General features: G+C 35.1%; 1 protein-coding gene across 8 annotated transcripts in view; it reads right to left on the reverse strand.

Moving 5' to 3' along the window:
* The window catches only part of LOC114880494 (glutamate receptor ionotropic, NMDA 2B), a 174,407-nt gene that overhangs the window by 68,560 nt on the left and 82,322 nt on the right, over nt 1–23,525 (reverse strand). For all 8 annotated transcript variants that reach the window (XM_029196561.2, XM_029196568.2, XM_029196616.2 and 5 more), the window contains 2 exons: nt 5,233–5,750; nt 2,588–2,759 (listed from right to left, as the gene is read on the reverse strand). In XM_029196561.2, coding sequence (XP_029052394.1) covers nt 2,588–2,759; nt 5,233–5,532 — 472 coding nt within the window. In that variant the 5' untranslated portion in view covers nt 5,533–5,750. The remainder of the gene's footprint in view (nt 1–2,587; nt 2,760–5,232; nt 5,751–23,525) is intronic.

Below are 23,525 nucleotides of genomic sequence, written 5' to 3' on the forward strand. Positions count from 1 at the left end.
AATTTTCAGCTTTATTTCGCGTGCGCTGTTCTGTTTTTAGAGAGGCTGCTGTCAGTTTTTCGGAAAATGGTTTAGAGAATGTTGTTTTCGTTCTGTTTTGGTTCGTTGTTCGTGGAAGAGATGATTAAACTACTCGTTGTTAGGCAAAATATTTTCGTGCCTCAATTTTAGAAGGCTTCGGAAAATATTTTTTAAATGTTCCCCATTCGAGGCTTGTTTAATCAAAATATTCGGTTACTTTCCAGGCAAACAAGTTTTACAAGAATTATAATTTTACTTAATTTTATTATAAATTTTAAAGTTGAGAACGACAATAATTAATGTAATATCAAAATTAGTCTAGTTTATCGTATTATAACTTTTTCTAACAAAAGAACACTAAAATCCAAAAGAATCTTTAGTGAAGAAATAAAATGAAAAATAAAAACAAAGAATAAAAAGGGTTAAATACTATTACGACTATTTCCATTGTATGACAACATACAATAACGTACGAGGGTCTGACTTCAAAGTTTCACGGCGTCATGCAAGTTCAAACGGAACTAAAATAACAAGAATCCTCATTTCCCTGATACTTTCTCATTTCCTTGCACTCTTCAGCTCGTAATCTTATCGAAACGAGAGAGACCGACGATCGAGATGCTGTAAAGCTTTATGTTTTTTCTTACATAGCTCATTTTATTCGGCCCCGAAGGAACGTTCACTAGAAAGGAAACGGTTCACAAGAGTTCAGGGAGCTTTAGCGAAAAAGTGGCTATGGTTACGTTTACGGTTGCCTCGTAAATAAGTTCTACTCGCTTCCCCATGGATTCGTTATCATCCTTCACCGTGTTCCACGCTGACGTCACTTGGAAAACCTACTTCACCATATTTCCTTCTTGCGATCTATACAGGTTACTCGAGATACAGCTAGCTATTTTCAACTTCCGCTCTGTTTGCACATCAACGAGATTCAACGACTTTTGAATAAACATCTACATAGGATGGACGTGATAATGAATGGGCAAAGGAGTTTTTAAGAATCTATTTTCTCGAGCAGCATTCGATTTGGTCTAATTATTTTTAAAGAAATTGATCATTTTATAATTATACAGATATGAGATTTTTTATTTATTTCTCAATTATTGGAATATTTTAGGGAACGTTTCGTTTGTGAGTGGAGGAATTCTTGAGAAATTCGGACTGCGTCATCTAACTCGCTAACAAGGAAGCATCACGAACTCTTGCTCAGAAATTTGAATAAAACTTTGCGAGTTTGTAAAGTGATCCAAGAGAAGAAAAACGACATGCCTCATTCGTGCCCAATCGTCCTTTAAAGATGTGAAAACTAACTTTAAAATGAAATGGCCAATTCCTACTGTTTCTGGTATAACTTTTGAAGTATATATAAGAGACAGAGAAAATCATTGCGAATAAAAGTTTAATGGTACAATAAGCGCTTCAAACTGGCATTAACAAAATTTTTAGAAAAGTTTCTTCTCTTAAGAAAGAAATGTTGAAGTAGGAATGTTTATTTGAATTTTATGTTAGTTTTCTCATCCTTAAAGGGCGATTAAGCACAAATGCGGCATATCATTATCTTAAGTTATATTATAAATTCACAAAGTTTTATTTTAGACGATGTATCCCTTTGTAAGCTAACGTCACAGTTCACTTATGTAGGATAGATTAAGTTAAAGAAATAAGTAAAATGGCAAAACAGCAAAATAGCAAAATAGTAAACTATTTAGTACTATGATTCATTTGGTAATTTTTTTCTAAAATTAGAGACTAAATTAGTCTCTTTTGAAAAATTAATGGGCAATTATAATAGATTCAGATAGTTAAAGCTCTGGACCAGACAGGAAGTCCTTATACGCTTTTTCTTCACCCTTTCCATGAGAAATGAACCATAATTAGATTATGAAGTAAACCAATGTTTGAGGAGCAATTTTCATCCATCTTCAGAATGAAATTTTTTTTACCCATTCAACGTAATTCAATTTAGCGAAAAGGATTAAGTGAAGCCGTCTGGCAATTCTTAATTCATGGTGAGTTTTTACTCTCGTTAGGTGGATTATCGCGGGAATAATGAGGCAGAAACACGACAAAGGACCGTTGCAAGCAAAATAGAAATCTTCGTACGTAGATTCTATTATACCTAGCATGGAAACTAAGTCACGTGCGAACCATATCGTTACCAAATACTACATTATAGAGCAAGTTTCTGTAATTCCGAGTCTTCTATCGAGAGTTGAATTTCTATTGAAGATTAAATTTATAAATACAGTATCAATATTCGCTGATCGTAAAACGTTATCGATCAGCTGTTATGATATGTACTTTATTAACTCTGCTCTGCTTTCAGCTTGCAATGATAATTAAATATTAACACGTTTACTGCCACGGTAAAAACGGATATTACGGTGCATTAAAACATCAATTATTGATGAAAACACCTTTGGTTAATTTTTAAATTTAAGCTTCCTATTTACTGCGTACCTGACTGTTTAAAATATTTCCTCTTTTTTTCTTTAATTAAGAGGCGCCTATCATTAATGATTCAGTCGATAAAATCAATTTGTATAAAATTTAATAAAGCACTTACCAGTGGGACTGGGTGTCATCGCCTTCATCGCCACCTTAACATGAATGTCGTATCGTTCAAAAAGTTTTAATTTTGGGCTTCTAGTGCTTTTTTGAAGCGAATGGACAGCCGACGTGACCGCCTTTGTGTACTCCCTCACTTTGAATGACATGTGTGGTACCATCATGCCTACCTGTTAAACAGAAGAACACATTCTCACGTGGAAAACCGAATAATTTCGTCCAAAAACGCGCACAAATAAAATTCTATATTTGAAATAAGAGAGTACTAAACAAGTAGCATTAAAAATACGAAAGATTCGGAAATGCAAAATTAATTTTAATTAAGTTTATTATTTCATGAGACTCCTTAACCTGTTATTTGTGAAAACAACCATCACGTATATGAACGAACCGAAAAAATGCATTCAGTGTTCACTTTATTATGGCCAGAATGGATCAACGAGCACCTGTTGCTCGAATCGATCGGGTCAGATGAATGGAACATGGGCAGAGAATGGACAGTAAGTTACATTTATGCCTATCGCGTCGAAACTTTCCTCAATCAGATTGTATCTTTGACCTCCAAGCAGAAATTATCCAGCAAGTAGTAAACTACCACCGACACAGTAATTAAGAGGTAACTTTCTGAAAGTCCGCGGTTGGAGCAAGAAATCCTGTCCTTTCGTTCGCCCTCTTCTTCGTACCCATATGGTTAATTAGAAATGTAAATCATTTCTTTGGCGCAATTAGCCGGTTACGACCCAGTTTTCCAAGAAGTATGCCACGGTAATTGCCACGGTTCTTCGCGGTAACTTGAAAAATTGACTATCTTTACTTCTTTTCTGATTCTACATTTAATTCACCCACTTTTAACGACTTTTACTTATCTTCCTCACACTTATCCCTGTACCTTAATTTTTCAAACTTTAATTCTTATCCTTGCTTCAACTTTTTATTACTTTCCATTTCACCTTATTTTCTTTTTCTCTTGCGGCAGTTTCACGAACCATTTTTTCTTTCGTTTATTAAGAATAAATTGAACATTAACCCGACCAGTATAATCGTAGCGTTCAAAGGCAGATTAAATTAAAGTGATCGTGACGTTAATTGTTATCAAGCCATCGAAAATAGTCCGCTCGAACGTGCATTACGATGATTAAATGTCACCCGCGGAGCTGATCGAAAGCGATATTTCACAGACCGACGAGAATTGAGAATTGAGAATAATGGAGATTGGGGATGAAGGAAAGGTATAATTACTTTCGGAAACTGGACACACCTTTCGGTGGCGCGTTTCAAACGATTACCATAGGAAATTATAGCTCGCTGAAGAAGGAGTTTGTAATTACAACGAGGCTAATATTTCAGTCGACAATCGTTGTAAAAGGATGGATGCAAAAAATATTGGTAGTGTCATGTAATTAATAGGAAATAGCGATTATTCTCCTGGAATTAAATTTACGTATCAAGTCACAAGCTGTTGGTAGCATTGAAACTGTAATGAGAAGATACCTACCAGGAAGGGATATTAATCTCTTGCACAAGGTATTTGTATTCTAATTAAACTTAGGAATCTTCGTTATGTACTGTAAAAGAGGATGAACAGTAACATTGTCTCACAAAAAGTTTGTTAAACTAATTATAAGACAGACGTTGATATGACAATAAACCTTGTTCTACTTATTCTGTTTAAATTAAAAGAGCTACAATAAATGAATAATTTTGAATAAATTACCTACTCGTCCTTCTCAAAAAATCAAATTAAAAAATTCTAATTAACTATTTCACCTTTGCTTTCTAAATTTCTGCTGAAGAGATTTAAAGAAATTTTGGGGCAGATTAAATATGAAAACACGTGTGTGTAAAAATATGATTATCCAGTTCAAAGAAATTCACGTTCGACACGATTCTGGAGGAACTATGCACATTATTTATTCACTTAGATTGATCTTTATTGGATGAAAGAAGACATATTGCAACGTTCCCAGGAACACGTTGAATCTTTGATCACTCCTCTTTCGAGTAAAGACCAAGATTCCTCTAAGAAGTCAGCCAATGTAAGGATGTAAAAGCAGAAAGGGAATTGCTTTTAGTTGAGGTAAAATCTATCCTCGTTTGCTGTTAGAAATTCTAAATAGAAATGTTGTCCTTATTACAGCTACTCAAACTATTCGTAGAACGAAATTATTGGAGATACTATGTTACAAATGCAGATGCACCAAGGAATAGGGTCACCTAATTTTATCAGTCGAAAGCTTCTTCGATTTTTGGTTATCTTAATACACATGGAAGAGATGTGAAATAACAGAAAACTAAAAATAGAATCAATCTAAATGGAAAATTGAACAGATAAATTTTATATGACAGCTCTTAATTATATAAACCATTATTTTTATTTAAATTAAAAATAATTTATGAAGATGCTGCTTAGCCCTTTAACAGCGAAGTCTGAATCTGAAGTTCAATGTATAATTTTTAACTGAAAGAGCTTCATATATTGGGAAAATAATTTTTAAGAAAACAGTAAAATTAAGAAAATGAAATTAATATGAAATCATCCAAGGGCAAAAACTAAATGGTTCTGTTTACAACAGTGTATAAGCTATCTTGATTTTCAATCACAAATGATTAACGGTAAATTAACATGAAAAAAATCGTACGTACCCTCAGGTAAGTGATGTTATATTGGTTCGCGTCCGAAGAATGCGGCGCATGAGTGGATCTAGGTGGTGGTGGTGGAAGTGTGGTTGTGGTAGTTCGGAATTGCCTCGTAGAATTTGGAAATCTCCCCTCGCCAAGTTTTACTCCCCCATGACCGCGTCCCCCCCATCCTGTTCCCTTGGAATGTGTTCCCCTGTCGCTGGTGCCGATTTGTATGCCACTGCCACCCCTAGTTACGCCTCCACTTTGAAAGCTGCACACCACCGACAGCAACGACAACAACGCGTACAGAAAGCTCCTCATTTTTTTCCGTAACTAACAAGGGAACGCTTGTTAAGGGTTGATAGTAGCCCTTTTCACCAGTCTAACGTCTGCTTCTCTCGCACTTGCAACCACCCTCTTTGAAGCGCGCGCTTCCATTCAGGAGGATCTCTGCCAGCTCAGCCTCGACGCGTTGACGTTTTTGCGCCCGAGCGGACATTTCTTGCGCTCCGACAACCCTTCATCGTGCATCGGTATTCCTGCAACAAAGATCATTCTTGTTAGAGATCATTTTCTGGATGACTGTTCCGTTCTGTGTACGCTATCATTCAAAAGACTTGCTCGTATATATTTTCCATCGCTCTTTGCAGAACAGCTGACTTTAATGTCTACATTTTTAGTCAAATATTTTTTTTTTGCAGAGCCTTGTAATAAGAAATTTAAAAAAATTAATGTATGCATAGTGTAATTAAGGTGCTTATTCAATCAGCCTAGTAATTAAATATTATATAAATAGCTAGGAGTTTTTAATTATTAATCGACAAAGTTACATTACGTAAAATAAACGCATAATGTTAGTACGAATTCCTCTTTTCTACCGATAATATCTTCTACATTATTCATTAATACCGTATTTTAAACGGTAAAAAATTAATTGCTGCAATATTAATCGCTACGTACGAATATTAACAGAATTATTCAGTTTTTGGCAGTCGAAGCAGAAATACGCATAAATTACACGGATTTATTACGGTTCCAATCCATAATACAGAAATCGATAGATGTGTGGAAACGAACAAAAAAGCGGCAGATAATTTATGCATATATCTTAAAACAACATGACTATCGAACAATGCAAATACTGTAAAATCGAATACGAATTACGGATTAATTATACGACCCTGTGAATATCAAATGGTGAAACGATCACGAATTGTTTCAACAAATTTCGTTCGATATTACAAGGAAGATTCTTTGCTAATTCATTTATTGAAGTATCGCGTCATTAAATTTTTAAAGAAACATTGAAATTTAATAGATGGTGTTTAACAATATAATTTATCACCTTCTTGTTTCTACAACGACTTTAACTAAATTCATGGAAGCTAAAAAATTATTTTTTATAATCCAACTATCATTAATTTGAAGTTTGAGATTTTCCCTTTACGAGTTGTAGTCCTGTGTACACCATCAAGAAGTTACACAAGAGAATTTGCACTTCTTGTGTGCATGTTTAGTATGTTCTACATAAGATGGAAACAAACATTGACCTTCTTAAGATCTTAATAATTATAATGAAGCTAAAGCTCTGATGGTAAAATCTCTTCCACGTACTTAATATGAAATATTGTATAGGGTAAGAGTATGAAAACCGAAGCTTTACCGTTGATATTCGAGTTACAACATAATCGATAACTGCAATCCTTTTCGCAGAAAGTTTCTCTGCTTAAAAGCAGCAGCGAAGTGTTCGCCTCCGTTTACTTGTATTAGCGCGCCGTTTAATGCAAAGTGCATGGGTCTATTGAATTATTCACGATGAGTGGAATTCAGCATGATTTCCCGTAAATCCCCAGAATCTCCTTAGAATAAGTGGACCAAGTTGTGCTAACGAGAGGCTCGACGCAGATGCTGGAAACCGATTTAATTCGCCGAAGATGGTGAATGGCAAGAAGGGCCACGCGTTTCCTTCATCCTGTTTGCCGGCAAGGTTCCAGAACAAAACGGCTTCGAAAATTTCTTAAGCGAGCATTTCAACTAGGTACCTAGTTCATGTCGTTGGAGGTTATTATTAGATTTTTTCTTTCTGAAGTAGATAATTGAAAGGATATTTTTAAAGATGAAATTTTAAAGATACGAGGATTATTAGTTATTAATCATAAAAATTTATAAATTAAGCTAAATTAAATAATTCATATAATTTATCTATTATATACTTTTATTTTTGTTTAAAAAGTGTCAATTTAAAAAATTTGGAATTTTACAAGAATTGAGTGAAGAATAAAAAAGTGATCAGGACGTTGTAAATAAAATAATCTCAGTCCTATCAATCTACGTCAAATCTCAATCCCATATCGATTAAATCTAACGAGCTTCCATATGAAACATGTTCAGGTCACAACTTTCTCGCAATACCAATTGTGAATTTCAGTTTCAAGATTTATCCACCGCAGCTTCGCTTCCGGGATTGTTTCAACTCACCTCGTTTGAGAGCTTATATGAATAATTCCCTTTCCCAAGGTACATATTTCCGTCGGTTTTCCTTAACGAACAAAAGGCCAACATCTGGCAGAAACCGTAAATCTTCGCGACTTCCTTCCGACAAGCAGTGAAATGACGTATTCTACTTGTCGAAACTTTGTAATTGTAATAATTTAAAGTTTTGAAAATTTTTCAAAACTTCGGGAGGTGTTTGAAACATTTGAATGTTAAGTACCAAGTCAAGTGCGTGCAATTAATTAAACACACAATGCGTTCTAATTGTTAGAAGCATTTGTAGAATTACTGAACTGGGATTAGAAGCTAAATTTTCCGCTTGTCAGACGACTTGCTATGCTAATTAAGCTATCCAGACCGTCAGCGAATATTATCCCCGTAACTCATAAGACTTAAATTAGAATACATTAGAGATATAGCTCATCTGGCACCCACCTTCTTGTCAGCCGCATAATGATAACATCCTTGAGGCTTTCACGGTCAGGATTATTAAGATGATGCTAGAAGTTTCTACTTTTCGACATCATTGCAGTTAATTTTATAAGAGATATAAAAATTCATGGCAATTAATGTATACAGAGTGTTCGGTTACAGGTAGACACCTTTTAAGATGGTAGCTGAGGTCACTCTGAACAACTTTTTCCTTTATCAAAATGCTCGGTAAGGCTTAGTTTTTGAATTATTAATGAAAACACATCGACCAATCAGAGCGCCACGACGCGCAGGATCAGCTGTGAAGCGTTGGTTATGAGAACCGCACTCAACCGTGGCTGCGAACAAACTAAGTACTTGGTAGCGCGCCAGTTCATAGCCGGCACTCGCTCGGCTCAGCATGCGCAGTATGTACGATTGCTGTTTTTTATTAATAACTCAAAAACTAAACCTTAATAAGCATTTTGGTAAAGGAAAAAATTGTTGAGAATCATCCCAGCTACCACCCCTGTAAGGGTACCCACCCCTCGTTAAATACCCTCTATAGGGAGATGCTCGATTTAACTTTGATGCCCTCCTAAGATCTACATGATCCAAAATAATGATAATTTAAAATATTTTGGTCTAATACATATATATTAAAATTCTGCACTTGTTACTTCAGTATTTCACATTTCTTAAAAATAAATTCAAGAATAAAAATCATAGGTACTTTAATATAAAATGTTTCGAAATTTTGCTTTACACGAATTTTACACCGTATGTGGCACATCGTACGATAAAAGATACAAATAAAAATAAATTTTCAAGGAGACCCTATTACATTAGCAGTCACGTCGAATCGAGTACACCCTCTCTTACGAAGCAAGCCATGTTTAAAAACGAGTGATAAGCACCCCTTTTACCTTCACCATGGGCCATGAAAAAAAGCAAACAGAAGCCACTTTGAAAAGAACACGTGTACATACGCGGTTTCTTCCACGATGTGTGGCCGCGCGCGCGATTTATCCTGATCTCCGACGAGGGAAAAACAAGCGGACGAAAAAAGGAAGGAAAAGCAGAGAACACGAAAACAGGGAAGCAGTATGGGGATGGAATAGGAAAGGGGTCGGCTCGTTCCATTCACTGCGATAATATAGTGCCGGAAGCTGTGCTGTTAGTTGGGAAACGAAATCGTAGCATGGAACAAAATTAAATAAGCGAAAAAAATTCGACGGTCTCCAACGACGATATTTCTTTTTTATGATGTGCACCCTTGAGAATTTCCATAAGAGAAAAGTCTGCTGGCAAAGAAGAAGTTTGAGAATGAAAAGTATCGTTATGCAAAGGTGGTAGCAATTGAAAGTTTCCAGGTATTTCAAATTTTATAAGACAGCAACACTTTCGCAGTGCATCATAATAATAATAGTTTTGCTATTAACAGTAATATTCCTATACTACAAATATATTAGTGTAATTAAAAAATTTCAAATTTAGCGGATTGAAATGACTCCATCAACAATTTGTAAAAAAATATTATTAATTTTCAAGTTCAAAAGAAAGTTATCACAAAGATACTGAAATTTTCTAATTAATTTAGTGCTATACTTGAAGTCTAGAGGCACATTAAACAATAACTAATTGTAAGTGTGATATCGATTAGCACTGCTCAGTAGTAGCCGTGCGGTGTTCAATGGCGATTAATTCGATTGTCTGTGGTTAACGTAATCAACAGCATTAAACTTCGATCGATTGGGGAAACGATAAACGTGAATCACGTGGTTTCGTTATTAATTAGAAATTCGCTTTATCGAGGAATCGTTAAAGAAAGACATAAAAGAACCAAACTTTAAGTATTATTGCGAGATAAAATTGCAATCATTTAATTGCATTAAAATTGTTATAAATTAAGAAAACATTATTTTAAGTTTATAATGGCGGTAAGAGTAGTAGGAACGTAACAGTAAGTTGAGAAGGAATTCAACTTCTCTTCCTTTGTTTCACTCCACATGATTGCATTGTTAAACCAATTCAACTCAACTACCTCTCGTTCTTTTCCCTTTATTTTCTCGTTTTGTAAAGATCATTCAGCCTGAAGAATTCAAATATTTGTTCGTAACTTTAAGTAAGACGATTAACCATAATGATTGTTGAACTTCTCGACTCACTTCGTTCAAGCACTTCATTTGAATTAACTATGCGGTTTTCTTTCAATAAGACAGGTGTCAATTCATTCATATGCAATACGAAAATTATTGCTACTATACTATAGGAAAGTAAACATCATTCAGTACTGAAGAATTAATGAAAAGATGTAATTTATCACAATTAGTACTAATTAGATCAGCTCGACAAAGGAAATCAAACGAAGACAATTCATTTTCACGGTTGTCCAATTATGTCTCAACGAGTAAAGCTTACAAGAGATTGAAATGCTATTTGTTTCATTAAGAGGGATTACGAAAGATCAAATGAATAGAACACTGTATTCTTTTATCTCGAGCTTAAAATAGTTAGCTCATATTTCATTGGATTTCTTGCGTATCGAATTTCGAGAAAGTGAACTGTGGATCAGGGTAGACGATAGTGGTAAACCTAGATCCCCCGTCGTGAATTCCTGCGGTTCAACGCGATCTCAGAAGCCCTGAAGCCCTCTATTAAGGAAGACTGACCGCGCTGTATATAGCAAGGTTCACCAGCTTTGCATTAATTAATGAGAGATACGTGGGCCGTGAAACATCCCAACATATTGTACAACAAGGGTTGAACTTAGAACCTTGTGTAGCTTAATTAATGCCCTGATTCTATTTAAGACCGTTCATTTTAATCATGAATTATTTGATCCTTCATAATCACTACTTCCCTTATTTTGGAAGTAATTAGCAGTTTACGTTGTCACAAAGGAAAAAGCTATCTAATAATTATACCATCTATAAAAATAACACTGAATTATTTAATTTTGACACAGTCAAATTAACAGAAAATTATTTTGATTCAAGTACGAAAATAAGACATGTAAAATGTAAAATCCATAATCTTATTAATTGTGTAAATAAGAGTAAGTAAGTATATTAAATACGAAATTACAAAAAAAAGAAAAAAAAATTGAAATTAGAAAAGTGGTTGCATAGAGATATTCACTGTCTGATTAATCATTGACTTGTTCTACTTGCTTGCCTGCAGAGCCACTTGTCTGACCAAACGTTGATCTGTTCTACTTGATACAGTAAGTATACTTTTTGGACAGAATTCGAAACTTTTTTATCTATTTACTAATGATAATTCTTAATTTTATTTATTGTATATAACTATAAATAAAAATCTTGCAAACCCTTTAGTAATTTATATGTATTTTGGAAAATGGAAATTTCTAAAAACGTACATATATAATCTTTGATGATCTTAAAATTGAAGCTCAACAAAAATCACAGAAATAAGTAAAAATTTTGAAAACTTATTAATCGTTTAAGATATCAGATCTTTTCTGAAATATTTTATCACACATCCAGGAACAAATTCAATTTTTCACGAATTTATTTTTAAAATATGAAATTCTATATTCAACCTTTATTGTATAGAAGATTTGCTTTGGCTACCATCTATGTTTCGCGTACCAAATGGTGCTCTGATCCCCTTTCCATTTTTCTCTCTAAACGGAGCTATCTGTTATCTCCTGCAATATCTGTACGCAAGTTATAGAGGTAACCATAGGGAAGATAGGGAAGTGCTACAACTTGTTATACGGATATTTATAAGGGGTATTCGATTGAGAGGAAACACGTTATCCGATTACGGCTTCCGCCTTGATTAAACTGCTCGCACGCCGAAGACGTTAATTAACGTTGTTACTGCCAACCGCGATTAATGGCCAGAACCACTAGCTTCTTCCAACGTTAAATAAACGCCGTAAATCTACTGCTATAATGATTTAAGACATTGCACCCGCCTTAAGTGGAGAAAAAAAACGACTAATTCTTTCATCCACCTTCCTTCGATGCTCTTGTTAACCTAACGAGATGTCAACAGGGTTATTTATTTTCTCGTTAAATATCGACGATGAAAAGGAGATTAAAAAGGAGATAAAAATTGATAAAATACTCTTATCATGAGATTTATTTTACATTATACGTAGAATAAATTGAACAAAGGAGATTTAATTTTTAAACTTAATATATTTTACCTAAATTTTAATTATTTAAAATTGCTTCGTGTAGACATTTTCTGCACTTTTTTGCAAGTATTACAACTTCTGAAAACATCGTCAGTATTACAGCAGGCATGCTTTCATTTACCCAGCACAGTTTTATATTAAGTTTTTATTGCCTTAACCTGCGGATAACTACGTTTACCGGATATTTCGTAGTCCAAGCTAACACGAATACCGTGTTAATCGTTGGATGACCGCTTAACACGTTGCACGAAACGTTTCAGGTACCATTCAGAGGGCAATCGCATCGAATATCAGCGCAGATATTGCACTCTTTCATTGATTTATCGACTTGTTCCTGAAATGCTTTCTACATAGCTGTTACCTTCAGCTGCAGTTTTTATTTTACTCATCTTGATCAAAAATTCATTAAAATTGCCATGAAAGCTTGCAAAATTTCAATATCCATCAAATTTACTAAATTCTAATTCATCAATCCCTTCAAAATTAAATTAGACAATCTAAAATAAAATAAAATTACGCCTCGAGCGTTTCATTTGCGTAAAGAAAAATGAACAATAGATAGCATCAATGAAAGAAGATAGAAAATGAAAGTGACGAAACAAAGAAAAATGAAGAAGCAAGTGAGAGAAGGAAGAACAAACGTGTGATAGAAAAAGGATCGTGAAAGGAAATTGAACAAGGGAAGAGGATGGAAAGTAGTACAATGATTGTAAGAAAAGGAAAAAGAACAAAGGGGCTGAGGGTAAAGCCTCCACGAAGAGTGGAATTTCAGACTTAGCCTCGAGATAGGTTTGTCAATAACACTGTCAGTAATAAAATCTACGTTCTGGATCTGGGATGAAGAAAATAATTACAGGGGAAAACATGTAAGATAGGGGAGCACAATCTTGTTGTATGTGCCTGTGGATTTGGTTTGTACTTGGGACCTAGAATAAATGAATATAAATTTGCAAAAATAATTAATATTATTTTATATGTAAGAAATTAAGGGGAAAGTTTTGTTTGTTGCATTTTTCTATGAAAGGTTTATAGCCTGGTTTTCCTCATTTCTGCAATTTTCTACAAACGACCGTTCATGTACCAAGTTCTTCATTTTTATAGGATTTTGGCGTTTCGTTGTGTCGTTTTCGCAAATCCTAGCAGACCCTTTACGGATAAAAATTTAATTAAGATTGCGGTGTTATCGCGAGACGAGGCATATACCTGCGTACATGAAATAATCCAGGAAAAAAGAGGAAGCTATGAATTGTGAGAAGACTTTCAAGCAAGATAATATCACGGACAATGCTAGAAGTGAGATAATGTCAGGCTGCATAAGAATAAGAATTGTGAGATAAATGCGAAGAGAATTCTAAAGTAGATCACTCGGGTTTCTACTTTCTGATTCTGAATTAATTCGAAGTATTGAAGATGATTGGTATTAGTTGAGAAATGAACATCTGTGTATGTCGATAATTTTTTATTAAAATTTTCCGCACTGTATATATGTATTTTCAATTCGACAATAATGGTGTTAATCATTAAATTACACCTTTCACAAATTTTAATCCTCCCGCCATTCCCTCAGTCAGTAAATTTAATCCGACATCCAAAAATCTGTTAAATTTCGTGTAATTTCCAGTAACGAATTTTTGTGAAAAAATTACAAAGAATAATAGTTCGTTTTCATTCCGTATAAACCGATTAAATAAATCATATTTACGAAAATTGTTCCTATCCAAATGTTGTTATGTAGATAGTATCAATTGATTTGTTGCAACCGTTTAAAATAAAATAACAATATTGCATCAGTTTTTAGCAATCAAAAATGTTACAAAAGTGTTATTTTTTATTTGCGAAATTTCACTCATTAATTCAATATTCATTAATGATTTTTATTATTTTTACTATTCTGTTTTTACTCAATATCAATTAATGTTAAATAATATTCGATTTTCCTACATTTTTAGAAGCTGTTCAGGAAACTAAATCTTTCTTTGCAGTACTTTCTCCAACATTGTATGATATAATAGAAGTAAATACTTAGGTAAATTATTTTCTTGGGATTTACCTCCGAATCCTGTTTCTTTCAAATAAGCTTCTCAGTAAGAATAATGAACTGAGTGAAAATTCAGGGAGACAATGAAAACCATTTAAGATAGTCATTTTCTTGAATTTAATTCTGTCACATTCATTAAATTCAATTAATACTCGGTGTATCAAAGTGTGAAATACGTCATTTTAATGATAATAGAGAATGTAATAATACAATTTTACTGGAATTTTATTACTTTTTTGTATATTAAAAATATTCTCCATTAAATGATTTTTAAAACGTTATAACATGTGCAACATATTCTCTCATTATTTCTCAACCGACTGCTACTTTTTATATAGCATACATATGTTATATGATATACCAAGGGATTGCAAATACGCATGTTAGCAATTTTTCCTTTATTTTTGAAATCGAATATTATGCACATTTCTATATTATAAGGTAGCACATTTGAAAATAGGTAATCCATGTTTCTGATATCTTTCTACCTTACTGAAGAAGCATAATACATTTTTAAACAGCATTAAAAACTAAAATCTGAAATTAATTCTCCAATCCTATATTATAAATAAAAATGAAATATTCCCTCCATAATAAACGTTTTACTATCTGTACAGTGAAATCTGAGAGATAATTAAAAATAGAAACCCAATCATATTTCAACTGAAAATAAACAGTGTTCACCAAACTTCTAAATTAATTTTTGAATCTCCTGTTTCATGAAAACCTTCCTATCCCATTTCCCTAGGACAATGTCAATCTCGTTCTATATTCAGATAGGAATGAAATTTTCTCGTGCCAGATTTATCCTTATCCACGCTGTGTTTCAATCATTTTTAAAGCAAACAGCGAGCCTGATCCAAGTAGGACTCGATCTACTTCGCACACGTATCCTAGTCCAACAATCTTCACTTCAATCGGCTCTATTTAATTTTGATCAAATGGTTTTATTTCGATCTGGAAATTTAATCGTTTCATTTTTCGATCAACCCTTGACATTCAGCACCTACTTTTGCTGTTCAAATACTGATCATTATAGTTTGATATTCAAGAATTAATATCAAACAAAAGAATTGAAGAAAGACAATTGTAATTTCTCAGTAACGTTCTGAACGCTTCATGAATATTTCTCGTTTCTAGAATCATGGACTAGAAATTCTTGGACTTTTGAATGAAACGTTTTCCTTTCTTTCATACCACGTGAAGAAAGAAACTTTGTATTACCATATCCTTACTTCCATTTTTGCAAAAATAAATCTACATGTTGATCTTCTGTTTCTGAATATACTCAACGTCTTTGTAATATAGAAATCTTAACATTGTGATAAAAATATGTTGAAACGAGTTGCTATGTTACCTCGAATACCCTTGCATACATATTAGGTTTAAAAGGTCAGTAACATTAAATTTAATTCACACACTCTTCTTACTTTCAAACATTTTCTCCATTTGTCACCCATCTCAACGAACTTAGATCTACAAGGGTGTTAAATTCAATAAAACGAAAGCAACCCTCTAATGGAGAGAAAACCTTCTTCCATTGAGTATTCCATACGGCTTTCAAAGAAGTCCATCATCGAATAATGAGAAGAAATCGAATGATCCTGACCAAGGGATAAAGAGGGAAACACGATTCTCCAAGTATCTATGCATTTGTTCAGCGTGTCGTTTGTAGGGAACTCGAGAAACACCTACTTCCCCGTGGGTAAGAAGTTTCTTATCCCATTCCTGTGGGGTTGCATTCCATTCGAGGTGGAATTCGAAGAGGGTCAACTGTCTGTTGGTGTCCCGCGATGAAAAACGATGGAAAGAAGTTGGTTTCAAGGTGGAACGCCTGCTGCGAGCAAATGGGAACAGAAGTCGGCCACGGAAATAAAGATAAATGGAGAGCTGCGGAGAAGCTGATGCGAATTTAAATCTTCGAGCAATTTGCTGAATCGTACACGAGACTGAGTGCAACGTTCTTTCTCGATTCCGTCAAATTTTTTTCATCTACAATTCTGCTTGTGCTTCGAGCTAAAATAGCTTCGCTGACAAATACCGTAACGTTCAAAAACATTAATTCATCTAAAGTTTAGAGTCGAAGCTCTTCGAAGAGACTGATAAAATATTCCATGCAGCTTTATGAAATGCACTGTTTTGAAATTCAATTTATAATCTGCAGATACTCTGAGCACGAGTTTATTATTTGCTATAGTAACTTTCAAGCGATTGTAGTCTAGTCGAAATATTATTTTTCATGACTTGCGTAAGGAGATTAACAAGTAACTCGCTTTTATCGAAGCCGAACACTTTGCGCGACGAAAGAATACGCTCGGTGTCGCGCGCGATGATATTAATTCATCCTGCCACGGAATTTCATTTCCTCCTCTATCGAGATCACTGACGGTGGAGAAAGGTAAATTCTATTTTACCCGGATGCGAGAGCTCTCACCAGCTTACTAGACGCAATTTAACGTGATTATGATTATAGAATTCCAGACGCAATCTTCTGAGGAATCTGGTTGCTGCAATAACAGGACCGATACGCAACACGTATAACCCTCAAACGATGCGGTCAACTGATTCAAATTTTTCAACGATAAAATTTTAATTCAACCCTTTGACTGCTTAATACTCTAGGATTGTACATTCTGTGTCTACAAAATAAGAATTAAGTTAATAACACTTGTCATTTTGTTTTTTTTATTTCTCTTCATTTTTCAATTTATTTTTTCATTGTTTTATCAAATCATTATAGTTTTATCAACATGCAGTGATAACTTTTATTTGATTATAATTAAGATATACAAGAAACAAATTAAGTACGTCCATGGGAGTCAAAGGGTTAATTATCACCTATACCATCAATTTTGTAAATACATAATATACTGATTCAATAAAGAGTGCAAACTGTGAAAGGTCAAAATTGAAATTCATGCACTTTCAATCAGAACGCTGTCAGTGATTTCTATCGAACCCCATAAAGATAGTAGTTTGTCTTCGAAGTACAGGTGAAAGAAGTTCACGTTCCAAAGTTAATGGAAAACAGGTTCCAAATGGAGGATATAGGAATGATATTGCAGGTGAAGGAGAGCAAAGTGGAGGTGCAAGACAGGTCCCCTCTTTTCGTATAACTTCTCGGTAAGCTCGTTATTGTCGGGGTCAGCCAGCGGATAAATCCGAACTCATGGCCGTTGCCACTTTTCGAAACGCGAAATCCGTGTACACCCTTCCGGCGGTTGTTATATATCCCCAAGGAAACGCATTGTGTACATTTCACGTGCTCCAGGAACGAGAACCTGGAGAATCGCTGAATTTATCTTCGCTCCAAAACTTTACGCCTCGAGGCTGAATTTATGTATGTTCAGTTCGTTGAATTCGATCGAGAAATCACTATGATTGTCATAAAAATAATACTTGAGAATCAGGGTTGAAAATTGTACTTATGGAGTATCAATTTCGGACTTAAAGTTTCATTAAAATAATTGAAATGAAGAAATCTTTCAACCCTCGAACGGCGGACCATGGAGAGAGCCCCACTTATAATTTAATTTTGAATTTCATACTATTTTCATTTTCTAAATTTTACCCTTTCGTTTAAAAATGATACATTTACCTTTGGATTGATATGCTTGTATATGTTTTACAAGTTTGGGTTACGATTGACCCAGACTCCGCTATTCAATAGTTAATCGCTTAAGAATCACGAAAATGTATTAAACGAGATTGCTACTTCAGGACCGTTTGCATGGCTGAAAGCTTGCTAGAGATAGCAACATCGAAGAATTTCATTGGTGATCGTGTTCTTGCAACGATTTGAATGGATGTTCGCGTTTTGTTTGCCCGAGAAAATTCGAACGGGCGAGATTGGAAAGCTCTGGATGAGCGGAGGAAATTCGATCTTGCGCCGATCTTGTCTGATCGTTTTTGAAAGTGGATGTTTAGAGGCACGGTGCAGTAACAGGTTCGATGTTTATAGAGGGTAATACGATTTAGATAGCTGAGAAAGATGTAAAAACCTTTCCAGTTTGCTCGCAACTTGATAGAAAAATAGATTGTTCGAGTTATTATAAAAATCGACAGCTTCAATGTTTTCCTTTTCCATCATTATTGTACCACCATAATTTATCATTTTTTAATTTTACAGTGAAGATCATGAAAACTTTGAATTTTTTTAAAATTGCCCAAAGTATAAATGAACAATTAAAAGACAATGGTACATCAAACCTCTGCTTCTAAATCACCCGTTTTATATGGAACAATATAATAACCTGCCTTCCAGTTGAACTATCCAACTTAAACTGTGAAACAATGGAGTGGAAGCTCCTTCCTACCATAACTGACTCAATGTTTTAAAAGGAAATAAAACCGTTCTATCTCTAGAATATTTCAAACATTTATAACAAATGCAATGCTTGAAAATATCATATAAATTCACAAAATATCCCTTTACTTTCTTTTTCACTTTTCCACAACAAAAGAACGAAACCTATAAAAAAGTCAATTGTTTGCTGCAATAAATCTCCATAAAGGTCGAGAGAATTTTTCCTATCATAAATAATATCTAATAATTCATCAAATATTGGAGGATAAATTTCTAGGGAGCGACAATATTGATAAACGAGGACACCGTTACCTTTTTTTCTCCAATCGTTGTTTCATAATTCCGGAAGGACAACGCTGGTATCCTAGGAAGGCATAATTTAATAGGACGATGACGTATTTCGCGCGACGCGCGTGTCTTCCATAAATACAGTAGCCCGTTTGGGTCACGCGACGAATAACTTCATGTACGTGATCCTTCTACAAACGAGATCCGATTTTGCAACGTTGGAATTTCATGCCGGTAATTCCTCGAGAACTTGGGCTCAGAAGTTTACTCTTTTTGATAAATTTCAGCCGTACGTTCAAAGTTTCCTAGGATATACGCCAGCCTCCACCTTTGCGAATCGTTCTCCATTCTCCCTTTTTATTCTTTTTCAAAAAAATACCCTTTGTCTTAAGCACACAAAGCGGTTGCAGTTCTATGTTCAAAAATAAAGCGGAAATGTAGAGTAAAATTTTAGAGCGCTTTTCAGGAAATTCGGTTGGAAAATTCTTCCGAATATTTGTGGAAAATTTTTCATGATAATAAGATAATAATTAAAAAAATTTTTTTAATTAAGAATATTTTGAATGGTTTTCGTGAAAAATTGAAATTATTGTGTCTATAATAATTTTACAAGTGAAACTGGAAATAGTTCAACTCTACGTCCGTAACATAAAGCTTTCCCTGTAGCAATTTTAAAACTTCCAATAATTACTCGTCGAGTTACGAGTATTGACGTCATTTACGTCGGCAACAATATTCGAATAAAAGTAACTATTCGAAACGCATCGTTACCAGTGGCGTTGATCGAAATACCAGTCACTGTAGTATCTAAACGTGAAACAGAAGAAAAACTGTTGCCCTAGGCATACGCGTTTCCAACGATACAATGGGACGACCCGTTTTTCCGCTGACTGATGACAGCGACAAGCGACAGCCCAGTTTATGGACGATTTTTGCAAATCACGGAAAACTGCAAGCAATAGATCTTTGCTGAGCGTTTATGGGGATGACGGCTGTTTTTTTATCTGTTTGAAAGATCTCCCTGTCAGTGAGATATGAGAAAGGGAATTGCAGTTTGCGACATGGCGATTCGTACATGTCTTCTTATTTGAAGAAAATAGATCACCGAGGACGTTTATTAATTATTATCCATTATTATCCTATTGAAATTTTGCAAACTGAAGAATATTTTTTTATTTATTATTTTCGATAGGGAGGGATGATTCGAATTTTCAAGAAGACCAAACTGACCCTTCTAATTAATTGACTAGAAGTGCGAATGTTAGAAGATAAAAAATTGCTAAAAGCTGGAATAACATAGTAAAAAAACGAGCTCCAGAATCGCTTAAGCATCAGTTTAAGCAGTCACCGTATTTTTCACGGATCGATGAATTTCATTATCGTTACAGCATTGTTTACGGCTAATAGATGCGGCGTCGGTTTCGAAGGGTGCCCCATGAACGCGTCTGCAGCGTCGAGAACATCGTGTATTGTTTTCACCCAGGACAATCGTAATTCCATTCCATTATCTGGTTCACGCCAGACGAGCGTCGACCAACTTTGCATAGAGCACCGTCTCTGTGGCTCGATATACGTGACACCCACCGTCACCAAAGCCTTCTCTGTGTCCGTGAAAAAAAATTAATTACATTTACATTTTATTGCCAGCCAGAGAGGCTGTCGATCGAGTTCCCTCTTTGCCGCCAGTTGAGTCAATGAAAAATTGAAATACTGCCATCAAGTTGAGGAATACATTTGTGTCGATTTGCATGTGATTCTTTCGCCGAGCAAAGAGACTGCTGGAAAAAGCTGACAGTGGCTTACAAAAGCAATTTCTGTATATGTTGAATACACAGTTTCGAAACAATCTGGACGAAAAATTTATTTAGGCCACGAAATTAAATTTCAATTTGAAATCTTAAAAAGAGGCAAGAAATGCCTATGTTGAAAATCAAACTGTATGACTTTAAGTACGTAATAAAAAATTATTTGGAAAGTAATGCTGTCACCTTCAACTTTTCCGTCCATTCCCATGCAAGTCAACACCCAGGGTCATTGAGTACGTAAGGGCGCATCGAGGAATTCTAATTTTCTGCACCACTAGACTTTATATTTGTCGAGTGTCAGCTAACTGTCGTTCCAGCTGATCATGTGATGGGAATAGTGACAAGCGTGAATTATATCGGGGAATTCAGTGACAGTTTTGAAATCTCATTATCGGGGGAGTATTACATCTTGGAAATGAAGGCGAGAATTAGTTGCTCAAGTCAGTGCTAAATAAACCCGGGATGTATTTTAAAAAATTCAGAGACACTTTAACTCCGCTAAAATTTATTTTAAGAAAATTTTTAAAAAATGAGCAAAGATCCCCTATATTTAAAAATTGAAATTCAAACTTTTCGCGTAATCTTTCACACCACACATCTTTTTCTTCTTTCAAAAAAATATCTTGATAGTGCGAGGCTGTGATTATCATTCCAGGAAGGGAACTCTCCCTGTTACTAAAATCTGGCCGTATGCCAAACCGCCCTGCTAAACGCCCGTTGTCTTCAGCGTTTAGCGAGGAACGAAGCATCGAATTACAAAGCTGTACTGCACGGTTCATGGATAACAATTCGTAACATTCGAGGCATTCATCAAGTGTCCTGTGCACTCTGGTATTTCCAAGACACCAAAGTCCTGCATACTACCGAGCATCCTATTCAACGAGACAGTCGTTGAACAATCTAAATCGTTTGAACGCCTCGATTCAAATGCTGCGTGTTACGCAACATTTCCTGCGAACAGTATCTCATGCGAGATCCCTTTTCACCGTTTGATCTCATATATCAAAGCAATGAAAAGATGCGATCTAGCGAAAATTTCGAGTAACAAAGCATTTATAACCTTTGATGATCTGTTGCGTTGGTTTTGAGAGAGAAAGAGCAAACGATTGCATTAAATTCCACCGGAAAATTAGCGGAAAGATTGCAAGGTTTACAGTTTCGAAATCCCCCTGGATGTGACATATGTTCGTTGGATTAAGAGTAGGGTCTTAATAGCGGTGCCAGTCTTCGTGCTCGTTCCAAAAACTGACCCCGTATCTCCCTTTTCAGTGTGTTCGTTGGATGGGTGTATCCTTGAAACGAGGTGGAAACTCCACTCGGTCGAACTCTCTACTACAGAGAATGTTAATTCTAAAGGACTCTGGAACGTGATTTTACGGTATCCTTGCTAGAGGTAAAACTGTACATTAACCAACCCCTAATAAATGAAATTTTCTAAGTACCACGTGTATGTTGGCTGCAGACCAATTTGCTGCAGAAGAAACTTGGCGAAATTGAGAAGCTAAATCTACGGATGTTGTTGAATGAACGACTTCTGATAAATGAAATTTTCTAATCACTCTAAAGAAAATTAATGAAATTACAGAATACAGAAATCTCTAGGAAGGTGTATAGAGGATTGAAATAATGGCAAACCGATTACTCTGTGATCTATTGATAGATCGCCGATTTCTCTTGTCGGTATAGGTTGTTATATACGAACAAACCGATCATGGTCCTTCAATCGTGCTATCTTCGCTTTCATTGGCAGGATAATGGAATTCCGCGCATAACTCGAGCCAATCGCAACGAGATTCCGTTTCTCAACAGGCAACGTGAATTCGCGTTACGGGAGAATACAGAATCGACGGGGTGAGAAAGGCCCGACAAGGTTGAAAGGATGGTATACGAAAGAGGAATTTCCATTTAAGAAGGTCGTACGTGTTTTATGAGCTGCAAAGAATCGGTTAATGCTATTCTACGCTCCTCTCCAGAGATTTGTGTTTCACGGGAGATATTCAAATTTCACGCTCGTGAATTGTCGGAGTAAAACGAGTCGTTGTGTGCTTGTTTCTTCTACCGTGATAATTTAACGATACGCCTAGTGATTTATTGGAAAATATCCGGTTATCACTGGGAACTTGAAGGGATAATGCTTTTGAATTTCGAGAAGTAATGGTCTGTATTCGAGCCATTTTTTCATGAAAAGATTCAATCAAATAGAAAAATACAAGGGAGCGGCATTGACTGTTAAACCTATGGATACCAGGACTTCGTCCGGAAGGTCGGCGGCGCATAGGACTTAGAATTTGTTCCCTCTGTTTCTATTTCTGACCCTCGTTTTATTCAAATAAAAAGCAGAATGCAGCAAGAAATAACACTTTTTCCTGGTGCATGGAATATTCTATCTTTTTGAAATTTATTAATTTACGTTGTTTGTATCATGGTTTCTATCGATTGGCTTTTTCTCATAAATATACACTGTTGAACGCTTTCCGCGTGCACGCTTGGGTATAAAAATAAAGAACACTGTTGGTTTTTGTAACGAAAGTTGGAATAAAAGCAAGCTGGTTTCGATGTAATAAAATATGTATGTAATTTGCAGAACCACTTGTTCATTAGATTTTTTGCACCCCGATTTTTCTATTAACACCCATTTCAATGGAACTCTGTAGCTGGATAAAGAATTGAAATTATTCGAGCCACGTTCAGTGTATATGAGAACTCGGTTAGAGTGTTTAATAATAAAACGACACTCGAATCTTTCGAAGTTTAGATTTTCCGGAAAATCTTGGAAGAAAAGGTAAGGTAAAAGATTAAAGT

Source organism: Osmia bicornis, chromosome 5, assembly GCF_907164935.1.
Source record: "Osmia bicornis bicornis chromosome 5, iOsmBic2.1, whole genome shotgun sequence".
Classification (NCBI taxonomy): Eukaryota; Metazoa; Arthropoda; class Insecta; order Hymenoptera; family Megachilidae; genus Osmia; species Osmia bicornis.